At 51.4% G+C, this 21,451-nt stretch overlaps 1 protein-coding gene across 4 annotated transcripts in view; it reads right to left on the bottom strand.

The window, feature by feature from the left end:
• Positions 1-21,451, bottom strand: part of POU2F2 (POU class 2 homeobox 2) — a 46,761-nt gene that overhangs the window by 24,516 nt on the left and 794 nt on the right. For all 4 annotated transcript variants that reach the window (XM_025366219.1, XM_025366218.1, XM_025366220.1 and 1 more), the window contains exons 2-5: positions 12,284-12,349; positions 12,110-12,144; positions 11,893-11,949; positions 7,016-7,132 (exon numbers count right to left, since the gene is read on the bottom strand). In XM_025366219.1, coding sequence (XP_025222004.1) covers positions 7,016-7,132; positions 11,893-11,949; positions 12,110-12,144; positions 12,284-12,349 — 275 coding nt within the window. The remainder of the gene's footprint in view (positions 1-7,015; positions 7,133-11,892; positions 11,950-12,109; positions 12,145-12,283; positions 12,350-21,451) is intronic.

The raw sequence follows: 21,451 nt of genomic DNA, 5'->3' as shown, positions 1-21,451 counted from the left end.
CTCGGGAGGCTGAGGTGGGAGGATTGCTTCAGCCAGGAGGTCGAGGTTGCAGTGAGTTATGATGGCAATAGAGCAAGACCTCGTCTCTAAAAAAATAAATAACTGCATAGATAAAATAAAACTTAAAATTAAAATGAGGTCAGGCTTTCTGACACTCTGAGTAATCTCAGTCTGTCGGATGGTGGGACGCACTGCCTGGGAAGGGAGGGGTGCCTGCCATGGAAGCCACCTGGGTGAAAATCCTCACCTGGCAACAACAGTGACAAGGAAACGCCTAACCTAGGGGAAGATTAGACTAGTGGGGTGCAAGGGTCCCTTCCAGCTTGGAAACTCAGGGGTTTGAGCGTTGGCCCTGTCACCTGCTTCTTGCTGTGTGCCTGGGGGAAGCCACTTTCTAGGTCTCAGCCTCCTTAACTGCATAGGATCACAATGCAAGGTGTTATGCAGAGACCTGGGCCTTGGAGCCCAGAATCCTGACTGCCCCTCACACACCTCAGGCAGTTCCTTACCCTCTTTAAGCCTCAGTTTCCTCAGGTGACACCACAATAAATCTTACTTCATGGAGCTGTTAAAGGAATTAACTGAGACAATATGTGTAGAATGTTTAGCCTGATTCCTGTTCACTTAATTGGTCCTTCATAAATGGCAGTCATTATGACTGAGTCATTTCTCAGGGCCTCAGTTTTCTTATCTGTAAAATGGGGATAATAATGTCTAATGTTTCAATGGGTTGTTCTGAGGCCTGAGTAATAATATCTAGAAAGCATTTTGGAAATTACAACATATCCCTCAAAATGAGCATTTGCTACCATTGCCCACCTCATGTCACCACACTTGACTGTGAGCTCTTGAGAGTGGGAACCCAATCTGGCTGAGTCCTTCCTTCCTTCCATCTGTCCATCTGTCCTTCCTTTTCTTTCTTTTTTGGAGACAAAGTCTTATTCTGTCTCCCAGGCTGGAGTGTCATGTTGCAATCATAGCTCACTGCCATCTTGACCTCCCATGCTCAAGCGATCCTCCTGCCTCACCCTCTCAAGTAGCCTGGGGGCTATGGGCATGCATCACCACACCTGGTTATTTATTTATTTTTTTTTAGAGATGGGGTCTCACTATGTTGCCCAGGCTGGTCTCGAACTCGCCTCAAGCCATCCTCCTGCTTTGGCCTCCTAAAGTGTTGGCATTATGGGCATAAGCTACTGTGCCTGGCCAAGTTCATTCTCTTCCAGACAACTAACGACTTTCAGCTCCTGCCCCGATACTCTGCTGAGCTTCAGCCTCAAATATGCATCTGCTTAGTTAGTGTCCCTATGTGGATGTTTAATAGACTCTCCAAACACTAACATGTCCAAAATGAAACTGCTGGCTCCCTACCCCAGCCTTCCAAAACATCCCACTCCTCCCGTCTTCCCCAACTCAGGAAACCACGTCATCACCACCCAGCTGCTGAAGCCAAAATCCTAGGAGTCATCCTTGACCTATCCAATCAATACAAAATAGCAACCAGGACACCCATCCTCACCCTCCTGGCTCAAGCCACCCTCATGTCCCATCTGTATGCCTTCAAGGACTTCCTACTGGGCTCTCATTTCTACTCCTATCCCCTGCAGTCCATTCTATGATTAGTACAGTCACTCCACTAGGGCAAGCTCTAAAGATGGGAGTAGGGGTCGAGGAGGTGGCCATTCTCCAGTGTGGGTTCTTCTCTGGACCCTCAGAGGTTGGCCCTGTGACATGGAACCCAGGAAGTTGTGGAGATCAGGGCAGAACACCACAAATGGAGAATGATTCAACAGGGAGAAAAAAAAAATACCTACATATGGACTGCATGTTATATCACATGCTACCTTATGCTAAAATTCCAGGACAGACAGGCAACAGCAGATCCCAACCCCAGAACCAGTGGGAGCAACTGGCATGCCTGGGCCAGGCTCCTGTACTCCAAAGCCCTGTGGATGAACTGACCACACACCTCCAGGCGGGCAGTTTTGGCTGGCCTGGTATCCACTGCCCTTTCTTCAACTTACTCAAGCAACAGAACCCATCTCTTTCGGGGGTTACACTTTCCCATCTTCAAGTCACGACGTCCAGATAGGGCTGAACTTGCCTTCTCTGGGGTCGAGGGCAAGGACTCAAACCTAGCCAGGGGACATGTTTTTGTTTGTTTGTTTTATTGAGACAGAGGCTCACTCTGTTGCCCAGGCTGGAGCACAGTGGCACGATCTTGGCCCACTGCAGCCTCCACCTCCTGGGTTCAAGCAATTCTCTTGCCTCAGCCACCCAAGTAGCTAGGATTACAGGTGCATGCCACCATGGCTGGCTAATTTTTGCACTTTTAGTAGAGACAGGGTTTTACCATGTTGGCCAGACTGGTCTTGAACTCCTGACCTCAAGTGATCCGCCCACCTTGGCCTCCCAGAGTGCTGGGATTACAGGCCTGAGCCACCCCACCCAACCCAGGGGATGTGTTTTATCTCCCTGGGCAGGATAGCTACAAATCTGGAAATGCTGACACTGATTATGCCTGCCCTATAATGAAACAGGGAGACAGACCCGTGGAGCTGGGCCTGATATTCCAGGCCAGGCCTTTTCAGTGACCTGAGCCAAATATTCCTGAGTCTTCTTCAGCCACCTGGACTTGGGCTTTGGCTCCTCCCTCCCAGTTCATCCATCCCTATTTGTGCCGCTGCAGCCTGCCCTGCTTTCTCACTTTGCACTTGCCATTCCCATGGCCTGGAAGACCCTTCCCAGCAAACTCTTTCCCATTCCCCTGAGTTCAGATCCCACCTCGTCCTGAAAGCCTGGACAGATGTGGGTCCTGATTCCCTCAGACACACATCCCATTTCTTTTCCCACATTCCCATCACACTTAGTTGGTTTCTTTGGGAAACTTTCACTTGCTAGGTCCTAGCAGCCTAAAAGATTTTGTCAAGCTTTATTTGCCATTGTCCTATTAGGAAAATAGGATTTTTCCCCCCTACTCTCCAATAAAAAAATGATGTTTTAACTGTTAACATAAGTTTTCAATCAATGCCTGCCCTTACCCCAGACATTCTGAAATACTTCCCTGGAGAGGTATCTTTCCTACCCTTGACTGAAAATCTGCTGCAAAACATCCCTCACTGATTCGGTAAATATCCACACAGCCCCCTCGGTAGAAGACGTCACACTGAGCAATGGACAGACAAATTATAAAACTGTATTATAATTGCCCCTTCATCTGTACAAGCTAGGAGATTGCAGGGAAGGATCCTGCCAAACTGTTTAATCAGCATTACTCTGGAAGCTGACATCAGAGGGATGGAAGGGGGACTTTTCCTTGGTACTTTATATCATTTCAAAGGGACAGCATTTATGAGTGTTTTTTACTCTCTTTCCTGGGCTTCTTAGTATCTTTCAAGTGGAACATTTCTTAGTGGCTCACTGATGTGCTTGCTCTACTGCAGGACAGGGAGCCCCTCAGGGGCAAGGATGGCTGTGACTCACTCCTAAGTCTTCAGCTTCCTGCCATGGCCTGACACACAGGAGGCCAGGAAATGTTTGTGGAATGACTGCAGGATCAGAGCTTAGCAGGCATGAGAAGTGGACTAGGGGGTGGAGGGCATGAGATGCAGCCTGGGAGAGCCATCCAAGCCTAGGAGCCAGGGAAGGCTGGAGCAGTGGGTAGGTAAGTCAGGAAAAGCTGGTCCCTCTGAAGCCTAGGCCCGGCATGGTGCCCATAGGAGGTGCCGTTGTAGAAATGATGTCAAAGGGCAACTCAGTTTGTGAGAAGGAATTCCCAGAAAACAAACTTGGCCCAGCTTCGCACTTGTTGAGGACAGAAAGGGAAAGATCCCAGCTGAGGGGAGCTGGGGAAGGAGGAGTGAGAGGAAAGGAGGAGGGGTTTAAGGAGACCTTGACAATCAGGGCCTGGGCTGGACGGCAGGTGGTAGAGGCTCAGCGTGCTGCTGCTGGGTCCCTGGGGAGCTGGGGGAGGTGGCTCTAGGAATGCATAGGCAAGAACGTCTGCTGCTTACAGAGGTGGTGGCCTGGCTGGGTCTGTGCTAGGCTGCCCTGTTCCGCCTTCTATCCTCTAGTCTTTGTTCCTTCAACTGATATTTCCTCGGACAGATTCAGGCACAGCTGGAGGGAGGGAAGTCATCATGACTTCCCAGAGGTGTGGACTCCTGGGCTGGGGCTTAGATGAAGAGGAACTGTCCAGGTAAAGGAAGGGAGCAGACTTCCACAGAAAAGAGAGAACAAGAGCAGGGCCACTGAGATGTGAAAGAGCCTAGCCCCAGTGAAGAGCCCCAAGCCCTTGGCGTTGCTCAGTAAAGGGGTGTCTATGCTACGAGGCAAATGGAACACCTGCTGCTGGAGTCTCTGGTGGCCGGGGTGGGAGGGGCTAGAAACCATGTTCCGTGAAGGACAGCTAAAAGCAGCAGCCGCGGATCATGTGGTTAGAGCCCTGGACTTCCAGGCCGGCTCTGCCACTCCTGCTCACATTATAATCTGGGGCAGGTCACTTTGCCCCTTGGAGCCTCAGCTGTGGGGAGTATTCATGGGTGCAAAGAGGCCATCACTGGCATGGTGCTTGGAACAAAGGTGGTACCCAACAGACTAAGTTACTATTACTTGGAGAGTCAGGTATTGAAAGGCTATGTTTGGGCCAGGCACCGTGGCTCATGCCTGTAATCCCAGCACTTTGAGAAGTCAAGGCGGGCGGATCGCTTGAGCTCAGGAGTTTAAGACCAGCCTGGGCAACATGGCAAAACCCTGTCTCTACAAAAAAATATGTATATATAAAAAAATCAGTTGGGCGTGGTGGCATACACTTGTAGTCCCAACTACTCAGGAGGCTGAGGTGGGAGGATTACTTGAGCCCAAAGAGGATGAGGCTGCAGTGAGCCATAATCACACCACTGCACTCCAGCCTGGGCAACAAAGCAAGACCTCATCTCATTAAAAAAAAAAAAAAAAAAAAAAAGGCTACATCTACAAGAGCCATCATGGAGCCATGGGCCCAGTTTACAGTGTCTCCAAAGAACCAGGCCCAGTGGAAGGAAGTTCTAAGGAGGCAGGTATCAGCTCAGCTTTAAGGAAAGTCCCAAATGGAAGCATTGGTCAAGAATGGAACAGGCCATTATTGGGGTGAACCATATCAAGGGAACAGCCTCACCAGGGCTGGACAGCTCCCTGCATGGACAGCATCTATATCTAGGGTTCTGTGGAAGCAGCTGGATGGAGTAAGAGAAAAGCCTTTTGTGGAGCACTCACTGAGGGAAATGCTAGGCTAAGGGAAGTTTAACAGGTGGCTTTGCTGTAGGGCTTCCTAGGACCTTCACTGCCCTGAAACGTGGCCACAACTCTAAGGCTTGTGGAAACCAGACAGACAACATGAATGGGTGACGTGGGAAGGGGTGGACAGGAGTGGGCTGGAGACAGCTGCCCTTCGGAAGAGGAAGCCTACTCAGCTCCCACTCTGCTCCCCTGGCTGTCCTTATGGGAACTCTATTGGCCACTGTTAGGGGTTAAATTGTGTCCCCAAAAAGATATGTGGAAGTCTTCACTCTTGGTGCCTGTAAATGTGACTTTATTTGGAAATAGGGTTGCAGATGTAACCAAGTTAAAATGAGGTCATCGGAGTGGGCCCTAAACTAATGACTAGTGTCCCTACAAGAAAGAAAAATTTGAATACAGAGACAGGTGCACAGAGAGAAGATGGCCATGTGACAACAGAGGAGGCAGAGATCAGAGTCAGCCATCTACTAAGCTACAGAACACCAAGGATTGACAGCATCATCGGAAGCCAGAAGAGTCAAGGATGGATTCTCCCTGGAAGCCTTCAGAGAGAGCATGGCCCTGCCGACACTTTGAGTTTGGACTTGTGGTTGGAGACAATGTTTCTGTTGTCTTAAGCCACCCAGTTGGTGGTATTACGTTATGGCAGCCCTAGGAAACTGAGACAGCCACTAATTCATGATTAACTATGGACTAGCAAAAGCTCCAGAGTCGGGCAGGTGATGCAGAACCTCCTAACTCATAGATCACAGGCCCCTTTTTTTGAAAGATCATCTTGTTGGATGAGCCAGGGGACACGATGAGGGTAGGGCACTCATTCTTATTCTCAGCCTTTTGTTTTGTATCCACATGGTACCATTCACGGGAGTGACTCCTGGTTTCCTTACCTGTAAGTTGAGGACAACAATCTCAACCTCCCAGGAGGCTGTGAACTCCCAACGAGATGCATAGCAAGCACTGCCCCCAACACACCACCAGAGGAAGGATTATGATGTGGGATATTCCTTTCTGTGAGCCTCACTTTACCCTACTGTAAGATGGGATAGCAACATCTCCCAAAGCTTCCTAGGGTTGCTAGGAACTGCCTGGCATGTGGCTGGTGGTCAGAACAGTCCATGTGGACCAGTCAGCCCCTTCCCGCACACTCACTGTTTCTGCATGTCCTTCACTGCAGGGAGCCTGGTCCCCAGTGGCTGCCCTTACCTGTGCTGTGAGCTGGATGGGTTGGGACAAGGTGAGCTGTGGGGTCCCAGGGGGCTGGCTGGCAGGCTGTGGTGGTGGCAGGTCACCCCCCCCAGAGGAAGCTGGGGGCTGCGAGGTCGAGGAGGAGGCAGAGGAGGAGGAGGAGGAGGAAGTAGAGGAGGCGGAGGCGGCGGCAGCGGCAGCGGCGTTAGCAGCAGCGGCGGCACTGGACTGCTGCACGGCGGCGGCCAGGAGCTGGGCCTGGGCTTGCTGCAGGAGGAGCTGCTGCTGAGCTGGCATCAGTGCCGTGAGCTGTGGGGTGTCGGGGACAGCAGGAGTCGGAGCAGGGGGTTGAAGAGGAGCAGAGAAGGCAGAGAGGGGTTAGTGCCTAAGCCAAGCAAGTAAGGGGACAAGACCTCCTGGAGGACAGAAAAGGGCAAGAGGCAGGCGTGAGAGAGTGGCCATGGCCTTGGTGGAACAGTTCATCCACTAGCCCTGTAACAGATGAGGGGTGGCTGGTTTGTCCCCTCGTCCCCATCCTTCCCTGAGTACTTACCCCAGCTAGCTGGCTGCCTGTCAACATGAGTTGGGCCTGGGGCAGATGAGGCTGGGTCGGCTGGGGGGGCAGGGGTGCTGCTGGGGCTGAATCGCCACTGGGGTCTTCAGCCTTGATCTGGGGGGGAGAGAGGCAGGGTCCGGGACCCCAGAATGTTAAGTGGAGGCCAGAGAGAATGCCCACCTGTGAACCAAAGAGAGGGCACATGTGTGGCAATGGCAATCAGGCTGGCACAGGAGGAGCAGACTGGGGTGTGGATATGAGGGTGTGGCCTGTGGTCCTGCACTGACCGCTGGGAGCTTCAAACCACTCCTCTGGCCTCAGTTTCCTCATCAGTCAGATAGGGCTAACACAACACCAGCACCCAAACTCCCTACAGGAGAAGTCCCCTTTGCAGAGCGCTTTTCCACTCCTGAGAGTCAGTTTCCCTGTCTGTAAAATGGAAAATAGTGGCCGGGCATGGTGGCTCACACCTGTAACCTTAGCACTTTGGGAGGTCGAGGTGGGTAGATCACTTAAGGTCAGGAGTTCAAAACCAGCCTGGCCAACATGGTGAAACCCCATCTCTAAAAAAAAAAAAATAGAAAAAAAGGAAAATAGTCCCACTGGGCACCTGGGAGGTCAAATAAGCGGTTTCTGGGTCCTACACCCTTCATCTGTATCACACAGAGGTGCATCTCTCTTGCTTTTCTTTTCCTTTTTTTTTTTTTTTTTGAGACAAGATCTTGGTCTGTTGCCCAAGCTGGAGTGCAGTGGCATGATCACAGCTCACTGCAGCTTCTACCTCCCAAGTTCAAGCAATCCTCCCACCTCAGCCTCCCGAGTAGCTGAGACTACAGGTGCCCGCCACCATACCTGGCTAATTTTTAAATTTTTCTGTAGAGACAGGGTATCATTATGTTGCCCAGTCTGGTCTTGAACTCCTAGGCTCAAGCGATCCTCCTGCCTTGGCCTCCCAAAATGTTGGGATAACAGGCATAAGCCACTGCACCTAGCCAAGTGCATCTCTTATTTGTCCAATGAAGTAAGACTTTGTTGGAAGAAAAGGTTTTCAGGTATAAGAAAAACCACCACCTTGGAACCTGGGCTACAAACTCAGAAGCTCACAGAAATGAGCACAAATGAATGACAGGAGTAGGGGTGGATGGAGGTGGGCTAGAGAGAGTGCCTGCCTGAGTGGAAGTCTTATCTGGCTCCTACTCAGCTCCTGCTGGCTACTCTTTTCAAAATCTAGAACAAAAATACTGGCAGAATAAGCAAAGCACAGCGTTTGTCCTGCACTGTGGACAAGCCAGATGTCGCCCAGGAAATGCCAGGCTTCAGCCTCCGCCCCTGAGGTCCGCAAAGCCTCTCCATGTCTCTCTGAATATGATATGGACACATCTGCACCATACACACAGAACAGACCACCAGCATGGAGCCACCCTGGCCTCTTCCGCTCCTAGGTAAAAAGCCAGACAACAGCAGCTGTTGGCTGAAAGGCCTATTGGCTGAAGCACACACAGTGGTGGGAGAAGGCATGGCCTGATGGATTACATACCCTCAGGCCTAAAGTGGACAGTGGGATCATCCTTCAGCCTGATAGCCCAACACCATTTTGTAAAAGGAAGCCCAGAGAGGGAAAGCAACTTGGGCAAAATGACACAGCGTGTTGGCAGGGGGGTGATATTTGAAATGGGGACACAGAGGCCAAGGAAAGGCCAAATAATAGACAGTGAATGGCATGTCCCAAATTATGGAATATAAGCATTAGAAAGTTTAAGAGCTACAGAGGCCAAGTGTGGTGTAATCCCAGCATTTTGGAAAGCCAAGGCAGGAGGATTGCTTGAGGCCAGGAGTTTGAGACTAGCCTGGGCAACAGAGCAAGACATTGTCTCTTAAAAAAAAAAGAGAGAGAGAGAGAGGTTAAAAAAAAAAAAAAGAAAAAGAAAGTGCTGTAGAGATGCAGCATGAAATGACACTGAGTATGAGAAGTCAGGGTAGTGGCTATCCCTGGCAAGGGTATTAAGGGCCTCTGGAAGGTTGGTCGTGCTCTGCTTCTTGATCTGGTGCTAGTGACACGGGTGTGCTAAGTTTCTGAAAGTTCGCAGAGTCATACATTGAAGATCTATGTGTGTTTTTAATGTGTATCATATTTTAATACAAAGTTTTTTAAAAAACAGGCTGAGCATGGTGGCTCACCCCTTAATCCCAGCACTTTAGGAGGCTGAGGCGGGAGCATCACTTGAGGTCAGGAGTTCAAGACCAGCCTGGCCAACATGGTGAAACCCTGTCTCTACTGAAAATACAAAAATTAGCCAGGCATGGTGGCACACACCTGTAATCCCAGTAACTCGGGAGGCTGAGGCAAGAGAATCACTTGAACCCGGGAAGTGGAGGTGCAGTGAGCCGAGATTGCGCCACTGCATTCCAGCCTGGGCAACAGAGCGAGACTCCGACTCAAAAATCGCTTGAACCCAGGAGGCGGAGGTTGCAGTGAGCCGAGATCATGCCATTGCACTTCAGCCTGAGCGACAGTGCGAGACTCCGTCTCAAAAAAAAAAAAAAAGCTTTTTAAAAATAATGTTGAATGCCATGGTAAGTACACTATTCCCTTTTCAGTGCTTTTTCATTGTTTCTGGTTATCTTACTAGTCTCTGACTAGTGCTTGAATGTCTTTACCATCTCTCCAATACTAGCTAATCTCCACTTTTATTTTAATTTAATTTTTTTTGAGACAGGGTCTTGCTGTGTCACCCAAGCTGGAGTGCACTGGCACCATCATGGCTCACTGCAGCCTCGACTTCCCAGACTCAAGCGATCCTCCTGCCTCAGTCTTAAGTAGCTGGGACTACAGGTGTGCACACCCAGCTAATTTTTGTATTTTCTGTAGAGACAGGGTCTCACTATGTTGACCAGGCTGGTCTTGAGAACTCCTGAGCTCAAGCAGTCTACTCACCTTGGCCTCCCAAAGCGTTAGGACTACAGGCTTGAGCCACTGCACCTGGCCTAATCACCGTGTTTTTTTTTTTTTTTTTTTTTGAGCTGGAGTCTCCCTCTGTTGCCCAGGCTGGAGTGCAGTGGTGCGATCTTGGCTCACTGCAACCTCTACCTCCTGGGCACAAGCAATTCTCCAAAATGCCTCAGCCTCCCAAGTAGCTGGGATTACGGGCACTCACCACCATGCCCAGCTAATTTTTGTATTTTTAGTAGAGTTGAAGTTTCATCATGTTGGCCAGGCTGGTCTCAAGCTCCTGACCTCAGTCCGCCTGCTTTGTCTCCCAAAGTGTTGGGAATACAGGCATGAGCCACCGTACCCAGCCCTAATCTCCTCTTTTAATAAGCAGAGAACAGGCCTCTGAGGTTTAGACCCTTCGGCACACAAGAGACTCTGGGTAAATTTTAATAATCATCGTATTTATTTCCGTGGCAAGTGATTCTGGTTTTCCATTTGTGAAATTTCCATTTAAAAAACATTTATTTAAAAAGCTGTCGAAAAGCAAGCCAGTTCATGAGCTGGTAATTGTTGAAGCTGATTGATGGCTATCTAGGGGGTTTATTTTCATTATACCCTTCTCCCTATTTCTGTATCCACTTCACATTTTCCATAATGTGTTTTTTTAAAAAATTGAGCCAATTAACAAAAGTATATGTAAATAGTTGCACACAGCGGTCTTATGCCTGAGACCGTGACAGGAGCACATGAATCACTTCAGTTAGGGAAAGACTGAGACAGAAGAGATGGAGAGAAGCTGAGCGGCAAAGGCCAGAGAAACAGGGCGAGTTGTGGACAGAGCCCGAGGCCAGGAAGGGGAGGGAGAAACCTTCTTTCCCTTGGTCCCACTGGCATCCCCAAAAGAAGAAAGCCTGCTGCCAGTCTGAGAACAGAGTGGAAATATCTGATTCAACTGAGGACAGGGTGGGGGCAATGGATAGACGCTGTGCTCTGAGGGCTAAGGCAAGAGCCAAACCTGCCATCAGAGGGTCAAGGAGGTCAAGATCGAGAGTCCGTCTCCACTGGATCCCGTTCAAAGTGCTCAGCACAGAAGCAGGACACCCATTCACAAAGCACTTTTGTCCTCCCCTCTCATGGTGGCAGGGGGGTACACCAGACATGGAGGCAACCACAGAGGCCATCCCATCCGACTGCCCCCTCCCCCCGACCAATGATACCGAAGAGGAAACTGAGAGGCCCAGAGAGGGGAAGTGACTTTCCCATGGTCACAGAGCAAAGCTGTAGCAGGGTGGGGAGCAGTTCCCAGCCTCCCACCCCATCCCTCAGCCACTGCTGGTCAGGGTCTGGAGTCTTGCTCACACCTTCTCTGCCCCCACATCCAGTGCTATCTTCAAGCCTCTGGACCTGCCTGCTACCCCTGGACCAGGATGGAGGGTGGAGACCGGGGCCCAAGCAAACCCCAAGAAGCCCAGAATGCCAGGCACAGGGCCCCATCTGGATGTGGAATTTGCACTGCCTGGCTGCTTCCGGCCTCCCTGTCATTCTCTCTTCCTGCATCCCTACAGCTATCCTCAACTGGTGCCAGCCCCCCACCCCCACCTCAGCTGGCCACTAAATGTGTATATTGGGGGACAGGGGGTGGTGCAGGCCCCTGTTGGGTCAGGGAAGTTGGGATGGGGGCGGGCCTTTGGCTTCCTGTTGTTCATCGCCCTGGGGCTCTGGGGGGGATTTCCCTGGCCACCCCCACCCCCTAGGGAAGGGGAAGGAGCCTGCGTGAGTCACAGGCCTGGGGTGGGAGCCCAAGAGTGAGAAGGGGCGGGAGGAACCTCGTTACCAAGGTACCAAGGCTCAGTGCTCTCTCAGCCCTGGGACTGAGGCAGGCCTCCTGAGGACCCTCTTCCAAGCGCTGCCCGCTTCCCTGGCTGTTCCGACAGGTGCTTACCTTTGTGCTGGGGCCAGTTGGGGACACAGAGAATGGGGAGGTCTTATTCTGGGGGTTCTGCAAAGAGAAAGTAGGGGCAAGGGGATGGGAATAGTGCAGTGAAGCAGCTTCTGACCACCCCAGCTCCCAGTCCTCCTACCACAGGTGGCACACAGCCCCCTCTGACCCCTCTCCCCATTCCTCCCCATCCCCTCCCGCTTATCCACTACCTCCTAACCTGATGATTAGTGTCTGGTCCATTTCTTTCAGTGTCTGCAAAGAGAGGGAAAGGATGTGCTGTCATCAGCCACCCCCACCACACCTATCCCCTCCCAGCCCTCTTCCCATCTGCCCCACTTCCCCTGCCCACGGTGACCCCTGCCCCCCTGCCCCCTGCTCCCTGCCCACCCACCTGTGTGCTCTGATGGGGAGTCCAGACCTTGCTTCTCGGCCTCCAGGGGCTTAGACATTCTTATTTCTGGGGACAGAGAAGGAATGGAAGTGGGGTGAAGGAGGGGAAGCCAGGAGGGCTCTCGGGCCGCCGTTCCACCACACTGCCCGAGCCTTTCCCCCAAATTCCCCCCTTACCCCCAGCCACCTTGGAAGTGTCTCTTCCCAAGAGACATGTCCTCCGTTCTGGGCCTCTGCCCTCCTCTGGCAAGATGAGACACAGCCCTCAGGCCTTGGGGGATCTGGCCTTATCCTTTCACTCCTCCAGAAAGTGACAGAGGGGTGTTATCCACAGTGCACCATAGGGCAGGGCAGGAGGTGGAAGGTGGTCGTGAGAAGGTATCAGCTGCCCAGGAGGAGGCTGGTGACGTCCCAAAGGAGGGAGAGCAGCCTTGGGCCTCCTCCTGCGGCGGGCCGCCCAGGCTCCCGTCCTGCCCTACCAGGTTTCGGGTGAGACATGTTTTCCACTCTGAGTGGGGCCTCAGAGATGGGGCTGCAGCGTCCCCAAAGGAGGCAGTTGTCAGATCTCTGAGTGTGTGTGATTCAGCCACCCTCTGGCCCTCTCCCCACCCCACCACTTTCCCCGTCCACATCTCACTCCCACCTGGCCTTTCTTCTTATGTTTAGCACACCCGCCTAGCAGATCCATCCTGATCCTCTGTAACCCCAGCCCCATTCAGCTCTACCCCTGAGCTTGTCCTCCAATCGAAACCTGATCTGGGACTTCAGGCTTGAACCCTCAAGCCTCAAGTCCACCCCTGTAATACAACCCCATTCTATAGCTCCCTAGGCCCAGGAAATGAAAGGAGGCAGCCAAGGGAGGGTGGCAGGCAGCAAGCTGGGCACCAGGAGACATAAACCCACGGAGACAAATGCCTGTCCTCAAAATGCTCCGATACTTTTCACAGAAAGGCGAGTGCTCACCAGTGCCAAGCACAGAGCTAGATATGACTCACAGCTCACATTAGTGGTTAGTGCTAATATTACCATGTTTTACAGAGGAGGAAACTGAGGCTCCAAGAAAGGATGTCACCTCCCCAAAAGCACGGCAAGACAGTAGACATGCCCTGACTGGACCCCTGGTCTTCATGACTCCAGGGCTCCTACTTGTAATCAGATCCACTGTAGTCTAATGGCCCCAGTCCTGACTTCCAGCCATCTCATCTCCAACAGTCCCCTCGCCCAAGCTCATCCTGAAACTGAATGCAACCCTTCCTGGTCCTCGACCCCAGGACAAATCTGGGCTTCAGCCTGACCCATCCTTAGTCCACTTACTCACCTTGAATCCCAAGTTGTGCCCAGATGGTTCAAGTCCTTCATCTGACCTTGACTCCCAACTGTACTGAGACCCTGTCCCTGATCCAAACTCTTCCCACAACTGACTCCAAAATCCCTACCTAAACCATGACCCCACCCCTACTAAAGGAGCTGTCCAGCTCTAGTGTGCTCTGCACCAAGATACTTAAAGAAGACAGCTAGGCCAGGCACAGTGGTTCACGCCTGCAATCCCAGCACTTTGAGAGACTGAGGTGGCCAGACCTCTTGAGCCCAGGCGTTCAAGATCAGCCTAGGCAACATGGAGAAACCCCATCTCTACTAAAAATACAAAAATTAGCTGGGCACGGTGGCATGCACCTGTAGTCCCAGCTCCTGGAGAGGCTGAGGCAGGAGAATTGCTTGAACCCAGGAGGTGAAGGCTACAGTGAGCTGTGACTGCACCACTGCACTCCAGCGTAGGTGACAGAGTGAGACCCTGTCTCAAAAAATAATAATAATAATAATGAAGCTAAAGTGAGGGATAGGAAATAGGAAGAACTCAGCAACTGCAAAAAAAAAAAAAAAAGTCTAGAAATCTTGCAATTGAGGATTATTCAATGTGAAATGCTGCTTGAGTTTTAAATTCCTAATTAAAAAGACAGGTCGTGCATTGCTGGTAGGAGTGTAAATCGATACAAGCTCCATTCAGAAAAGTTGAAAAGATGCCCTCTCCCTAAGATGCAGCACGTCCACTCCTGGACATCTGCCCAAAAGAAACACGTGTCCTGCCCATCAAAGGACATAGGCAGAAATGCTTCTGCAGTCTTTTCATAACAGCCCCAAACTGGAAACAGCCCAAGGGGCCATCAACAGGTGAATGGATAAACAAAATGTGGTATGTCCATACAATGAAATACGCCACAGTAATGAAAAAGAACAAACTCCTGCTTCATACACATGGCCGAAGCTTGGAGACATGAGGCTGAATGAAAGATGCCAAACACAAAGGCAGACGTAATTTATGATTCCAATTACAGGAAATTCAAAAACAGGCAAGCTGATAGCAGATGATCACGGTCAGATGAGTGAGCACCTTGGGGGTACTGACTGGGAAAGGGCATGAGCCTGCAGCAGGTGAGAAAGGATCTTGTTTGGTGGTTACAGGGTCCTTACATATGCAAAAATTCATCAAGCTGTACACTTAAAATTTGAACACTTTACTCTATATACATTATGTTTTAACAGCAAGAAAACATTTAAAAGCTAAAAAGCAAAAAAGCCAGCACACAGTCCCATTAAATGCACACTGCACCAAGGCAGGTAGATAACTTGAGGCCAGGAGTCTGAGACCAGCCTGGGCAACATAGTGAAATCCCCGTCTCTCCAAAAAATAAAGAAGTTAGCCGGACATGATGGTGGTGGGCACCTGCAGTCCCAGCTACTCAGTAGGCTAAGATGGGAAGATCGCTTGAGCCCAGGATGTTGAGGCTACAGGGAGCCGTGATTGCACCACTGCACTCCAGCTTGGATAACAGAGCGAGACTGTCTCAAAAAAAAAAAAAAAAAAAAAAAAAAGATGCAGACTGGGGGGGGGGGGGGTGGGGAGTGGGTGCCCAGGATGCTACCAGAGCTCAGGTCCTGTTTCCTGGCCCTGGGGACAGGGCATTAAATGGCTACTGATACAAGATATAAGGACAAGAAGGGAGCTGGGCGGCAAATGTATCCTGACTCTGGAGCAGTAAAGGAGGGAATCCTGCCTGATCCTAGCTCTAATTCACCCAGACCTTAGCCCTACTTCAGACAACCACTAACTCTAACCTGGTCCTAAATCCCACCCCTGCTAGCATTCCTAAAACTGCAGCCCCAGCCTCCTCTGGCCGCCTTCCCTCAGGCGGAGCTCCACATTGCCTCAGGGCAATCCTTTCCTGGCTCCTCCCTATCTCCTGGAGAAACAACCAGGCTGATGGGCCTGGCCTCCAGGGGTTGGCCCACCACCCTGTACTGCTTTTCTCTTGCAGCTCATGCACCGTGCTCTTCAACCACGTTGAGTATCTCCCCCTGCTTGGGGGTTCTGCTTGACAGACAGCACACTGTGCAGGTTCCACACTCCCAGCTAGCTGGGCATCCCTCTCCCACCCACAGATCAGGCCAGGCTCAGACCCCACTGCCAGCCCAGCAAGTCCACACTCATCCTTAGCCTCTGCTATGGGCTGAGTTGCATCTCCCAAAATTCATACACTGAAGTCCTAATTCCTGGTACCTCAGAATATAATTGTATTTGGAGATAGGGTCTTTAAAGACATAATTAAGGTAAAATAAGGTCATTAGGGTGGACTTACTGAAATCTGACTGGCATCCTTTTAAGAAGAGGGGGCCGGGAGCAGTGGCTCATGCCTGTAATCCCAGCACTTTGGGAGGCCGAGGTGGGCAGATCACCAGTTCAGGAGTTCGAGACCAGCCTGACCAACATGGTGAAATCGTATCTCTACTAAAAATACAAAAATTAGCCGGGTGTGGTAGTGTGCACCTGTAATCCCAGCTACTCAGGAGGCTGAGGTAGGAGAATCGCTTGAGCCCAGGAGGCGGAGGTGGCAGGTGGCAGTTAGCCGAGATCCCACCACTCCACAAAAGCCGGGGGGAAAAAAAAAAACCCCAAAAAAAAAAAAAAAAAAAAAAAAAAAGAATAGAAAAAAGAAGAAGAAGAAGAAGAGGGAATTAGGTCACAGATGGGAACAGAGGGAAGACCACATGAAGACCCAGGAGAAGACCAGCTGACCACAAGCCAAGAAGAGAGGCCTTGGAAGAGGCCAACCCTGCTGACATCCTCTCCTCTTCTCTAACTTACAGCCTCCATAATTGTGAGAATGAATTTCTCTTATTTCAGTCACCTAGTCTGTGGTACTTTGCTGGGGAAGCCCTAGCAAACTAAGACAGCCTCTCACAGCCCCTGCTCCTGCTGTCCCATCCCTGAGCCCCCAGCTGTGACCGTCTGTGTCCAGGTTCCTTCCCCACAAGACCAAGGCAACAGGCCTGGTCTGACTCATCACTGGGTCCCCAGCATCACAAGCCCAGAACAGGTTGTAACTGTTTGCTGAATGTCCCTCTCTGCAGCAGTCTCTGTCTCGTACTACTCCCCATCCCTGTCCTACTGTCTCCCTGCTATTTATTTTATTGTATTTATTTTTTAAGACAAGAGTCTTGCTCTGTCAGCCAGGTTGGAACGCAGTGGCACAATTACGGCTCACTGCAGCCTCGACCTACTGGGGTCAAGCTATCCTCCTGCCCCAGCCTCCTGAGTAGCTGGGACCACAGGTGTGCACCACCACATCCAGTTAATTAAAAATTTTTTTTTTTTTTTTTTTTGTAGAGATGGGTCTCTATGTTGTCCAGGCTGGTCTCAGACTCCTGGGCTCAAATGATCTTCCTGCCATGTCCTCCCAAAGTGCTGGGATTACAGGTGTGAGGCACCAAGCCGCACTCTGCCATTTAAAACATTTCCTGAGGCCTTGGCATGGGCTGTTCCCTCTGCCTGGAACAGTGTTCCCCAATCTGTCTACATGGTGACCCCCAACTCATCCTTCAGAACCCAGCATAAGCTCTGTTTTCTTTTCTTTCTTTTTTTTCTTTTCTTTTTTTTTTTTTTTTGAGATAGAGTCTCACTGTGCTGCCCAGGCTGAAGTGCAGTGGTGCGATCTCGGCTCACTGCAAGCTCCGGAGGTCTCCCGGGTTCAAGCAGTTCCCTGCCTCAGCCTCCCAAGTAGCTGGGATTACAGGTGTGTGCCACCACGACCAGCTAATTTTTGTATATTTAGTAGAGAAGGGGTTTCACTGTGTTAGCCAGGATGTTCTCAATCTCCTGATCTCATGATCCGCCCGCCTCAGCCTCCCAAAGTGCTGGGATTACAGGCGTGAGCCACTGCGCCCGGCCATAAGCTCTGTTTTCTATGAAACAACCACCTCGATGCCTCCAGCTCCCAGCCAGGTCTCTCTCCAGCTCCCCCTACCCTAGCACCTCCCCTTGTCACTGTCTTAGACGCTGACTGTAGCTAGCCGGGCCCCAGTATGTCTCCCCTATCAGACCGGGAATTTTTCAAGGGCAGGTCTGATCTCAGCTTCTTAAACACTGCCCAGCAGAAGACATGTGGATCAGTGGCCCCAAGGTCCTGATCTCCCTCCCCCAGGCCTTTGCCTCTGCTCCTCTCCCACTTGGTTGACCCTTTCCTTCTCTACTGGCAAACTCTTGCTCCTCTTGAAGGTCCAGCTCACATGTCACCTCCTCTGTGAAGTACTCCCTGATTCCCCAGATGGTCAGTGTCTGTCTCCTCTGGGCTTCACTGCCCCTGTACTGTTGTCCATCACATCCTGATCATCCCAGGCAGAGACCTCCACCCCAACTGTCGGCTCCACAGGAGCCCAGGCTGGAGTCATTGCTGCACAGGCCTAGGAGTATGTCTTTGGAATGAATGAATGCATTAAAGAATCCCCTAACTGACCAGGGCCCAATCCTGTCTAAAACAAACCCCTATTGCTACTGTCACCCAACATCCCCAAGAAATCTTAACTTAAATCTTTAAGGTACGATTTCCTCTGCAGGGACAGTGGCTGGAAAGACAAGAATGGTTTGAGGGAAAATTTTTCACCATTCTGTTACCCTTATTCTCCCCAAATTCTTCCAACCACTCCTACATATCCCTGCATACCCCCTGCCCTACACTTGGTTGGGCCACAACAAAATGGCCAACTGCTACCCTTTGTCCTTTCTCTTTCCACCTCCCCTATCAGAGCTCAATCTGAGAGAAGGGTCAGATTATTTCCACCAGAAATGAACAGGGAGCTCCATTTCCACCGTGGACTAAAAGCCAAATGATGCCTTAACAGGGACTCCAGGGCACCAGCAACCATGGACTTGGAGGGTCCGTCAAATGGCTCAGCTTTAGCCTCAGCCCAGGCAGAGAAGCCCATTGCCTGTCACTCAACTCTACAGAAATATTGATGCCTGTTCCCACCCTAGACTCTCTGATTTCAGTGGTACAGGGTGTGACTTGGGCATCCAGATATTTAAAAGTCCCTCCAGGTGATTCTTTTTTTAGATGGAGTCTCACTGTTGCCCAGGCTGGAGTGCAATGGTATGATCTCGGCTCACTGCAACCTCTGCCTCCTGGGTTCAAGTGATTCTCTTGCCTCAGCCTCCTGAGTAGCTGCAATTACAGGCATGCACCACCATGCCTGGCTAATTTTTATATTTTTAGTAGAGACAGCGTTTCGCCATGTTGGGCAGGCTGGTCTCAAACTCCTGACCTCAAGTGATCCGCCCACCTCGGCCTCCCAAACTGCTGGGATTACAGGCATAAGCCCCCTCCAGGTGATTCTAATGTGCTCCATCCCCTGGCACCTTCAGAAGCTCCTCTCAAAGCCTCATTCACACATAAAAAATTGGTTGGTTATGTATGGCCATTTCCACCCCTCATCATAGGTAATGTGTAATATTTTAAGGGAACTGGAAGAGAAAAAGCAATGCATAGCCCTACTAGGTCCCTTGGAGCCATGTTGCCCCTTGAATCCCACCTTCCTCAGGTCAGAACCCCCCACCCTCCACAACTAGGGCTGCCTAGCCCTGAGCTCACACTCGCTTGCCCGACTGCCCCAGGCCTAGGACTCTGGGTCCTCTCCGCCCTCCCACTCCTCCCTCCCCGGACTTTCACTTCTCCTCTGCATTTCCCCCCGCCAGTTTTAGCAGACTTAGACCAGCTTCTCGTTAGCACTTACCGAAAATGGGGCTAAATATAGAGGACCCAAGGACTGCCCCTCACCCCTCCTGGCCCCACTTGTCCTGTCCCCTGGGTCCCCTGCCTCCGCAGCCTGCTTCAATTAAGGGTACGGCCTGGGAGCCCCTGTGGGCAGGTTGGTGCTGCCGGGAACCTCTGTGGGCCCAGCTGGCCGAGTCCCCGTCCTCCCCAGAAGCAGCACCTCACCCCTCCCCACCCCACAGCTGTCCCTGGGTGGCCTCAAGGGAGTGAACATTTCTGAGCTGTCAGGAGGGAGGGATGGAGATACGGGCAGCAGACACAACAAGAGAGGTGGCCCCACAGCTGCGCTGACAGCAGGCAAGAGCTGCCAACAGTACACACCCCATGGCCACAGCCAGGCAAGGCCCTGGCCAACACACTACAAGAAACTGATGTGCACAGATTCCAGACAGGAATGTGAACAGGTTTGCAGATATGACACATGCCCATACATGATGCCATGGGCATATATGCAAAACACACGCCCAGATGTGTGTACACACATGCACTTACACACACTGTCACACTGAGTGACACACAGCCAGCCAGACACACACAAGAAGTACACAAAACTCACACACCCAGAGTCGAATACAGATAGACACACAGACCCCCCCCCTACATACTATACCCAGTCACTCATAGACTCAGACATGTGTACGCACACATGTACTTACACACGTTCTCACACCAAGTCACACCAGTCCAGCCAGAGGTACACACCCAGACATGCACATGTTCACACAGAGTCACACACACGCACACATACAAGTGCACACACATACACCCAGAGTCACCTCATCCTGGAAGATGGCCAGGGCTGACCTCTGAACCCAGTTCACAGGTGTGGAGTCTGAGAACAGGCAGGGTGAATGATCTGCCCACAGTCACACAGTGTATTAATTCATGTCCAGGCAGGGAAAATCCACCCCAGTCTTCCCAGGCAGGGCTGTTCTGTGAGAAATCTCAAGTAAAGAGTTTAGCCTACTGCTCAGCACCTCTGAGGTCCCCATTTAACCCCAGAGAGGAATGAGTCAGTGGGAGCAGACACCCAGGATCTCTGTGTCTACACGGTATGGACACACATACATACACACAGTTGCATACACAGTCACCTCAACAAATAAACACATGTCACCCTGCAAATAGTCTTCTTTTCATCCCACCCCCCTCCTCACCGCCTTTGCTTGCTCATACCCACTCATCCTTCATATCCCTGCTCAGACACCCTCTTCCTCCAGGAAGCTCTCCTTGATACTCCACCAACTAAATCACATGTTTTCAGGGCTCCTACAATCCCCTAATATCTCCCTGTCCTGGCCCAATCCCTCTACCTATGTTCCCCTATCCTGGCCCTGACCCCTCTGTGTGGGCCTCCCCCATACCAGCCCCAACCCCTCTACTGACATCCCCCCATCCCAGCCCTGATCCCTCTGCCTGAGCCTCCCCCAACCCAATCCTGACCCCTCTACCTGGGCCTCCCCCACCCCAGCACCGACCCCTCTGCCTGGGCCTCCCTCAACCCAGCCCCAACCCCTCTTTGTCCCCCCATCCCACCCCTGACCCCTCTGCCTCTGCCCCCCACCCCAGCCCTGACCCTTCTGCCTGAGCCTCCCCCACCCCAGCCCTGACCCCTTTGTCTGGACCTCCCCCATCCCAGCCCTGACCTGTCTGTGTTGTCATTGGTGACAGGTGTGTCTTCTCCAATAAACTGGGAGCTCCAGGCGAACAGACCTGAGCTACCCTTTCCACTGTATTTCCAACACCCAAGACAGAACTGCTCAATAGATACATGTTGGTGGAGGACACGGGGATGCCCGCACACAATGGCACATATAGGACAGCACATACCACCAAACCAAGACTCACGCCCATGGTCATGCCTACACAGCCACAAATAAAACAGGCATGTAGGGCTGAGTGCTTGCCATGTTCCAGGCACTGTGCTAAGCATGCTACATGTATTATCTCATTTAAGACTCCCATCAACACTGCTGAGTAACAGCCATCACCACCTTGTACCGTGCCTGGCGCGCAATATTCACTCAGTCAACTGACATTTGGTGGAGAAGGCATTTAATAAGCAC

Source organism: Theropithecus gelada, chromosome 19 (assembly GCF_003255815.1).
Source record: "Theropithecus gelada isolate Dixy chromosome 19, Tgel_1.0, whole genome shotgun sequence".
Taxonomy (NCBI): domain Eukaryota; kingdom Metazoa; phylum Chordata; class Mammalia; order Primates; family Cercopithecidae; genus Theropithecus; species Theropithecus gelada.
The sequence above is the reverse complement of the archived record's forward strand: the minus strand, read 5'-3'. Positions and strand labels throughout refer to the sequence as shown.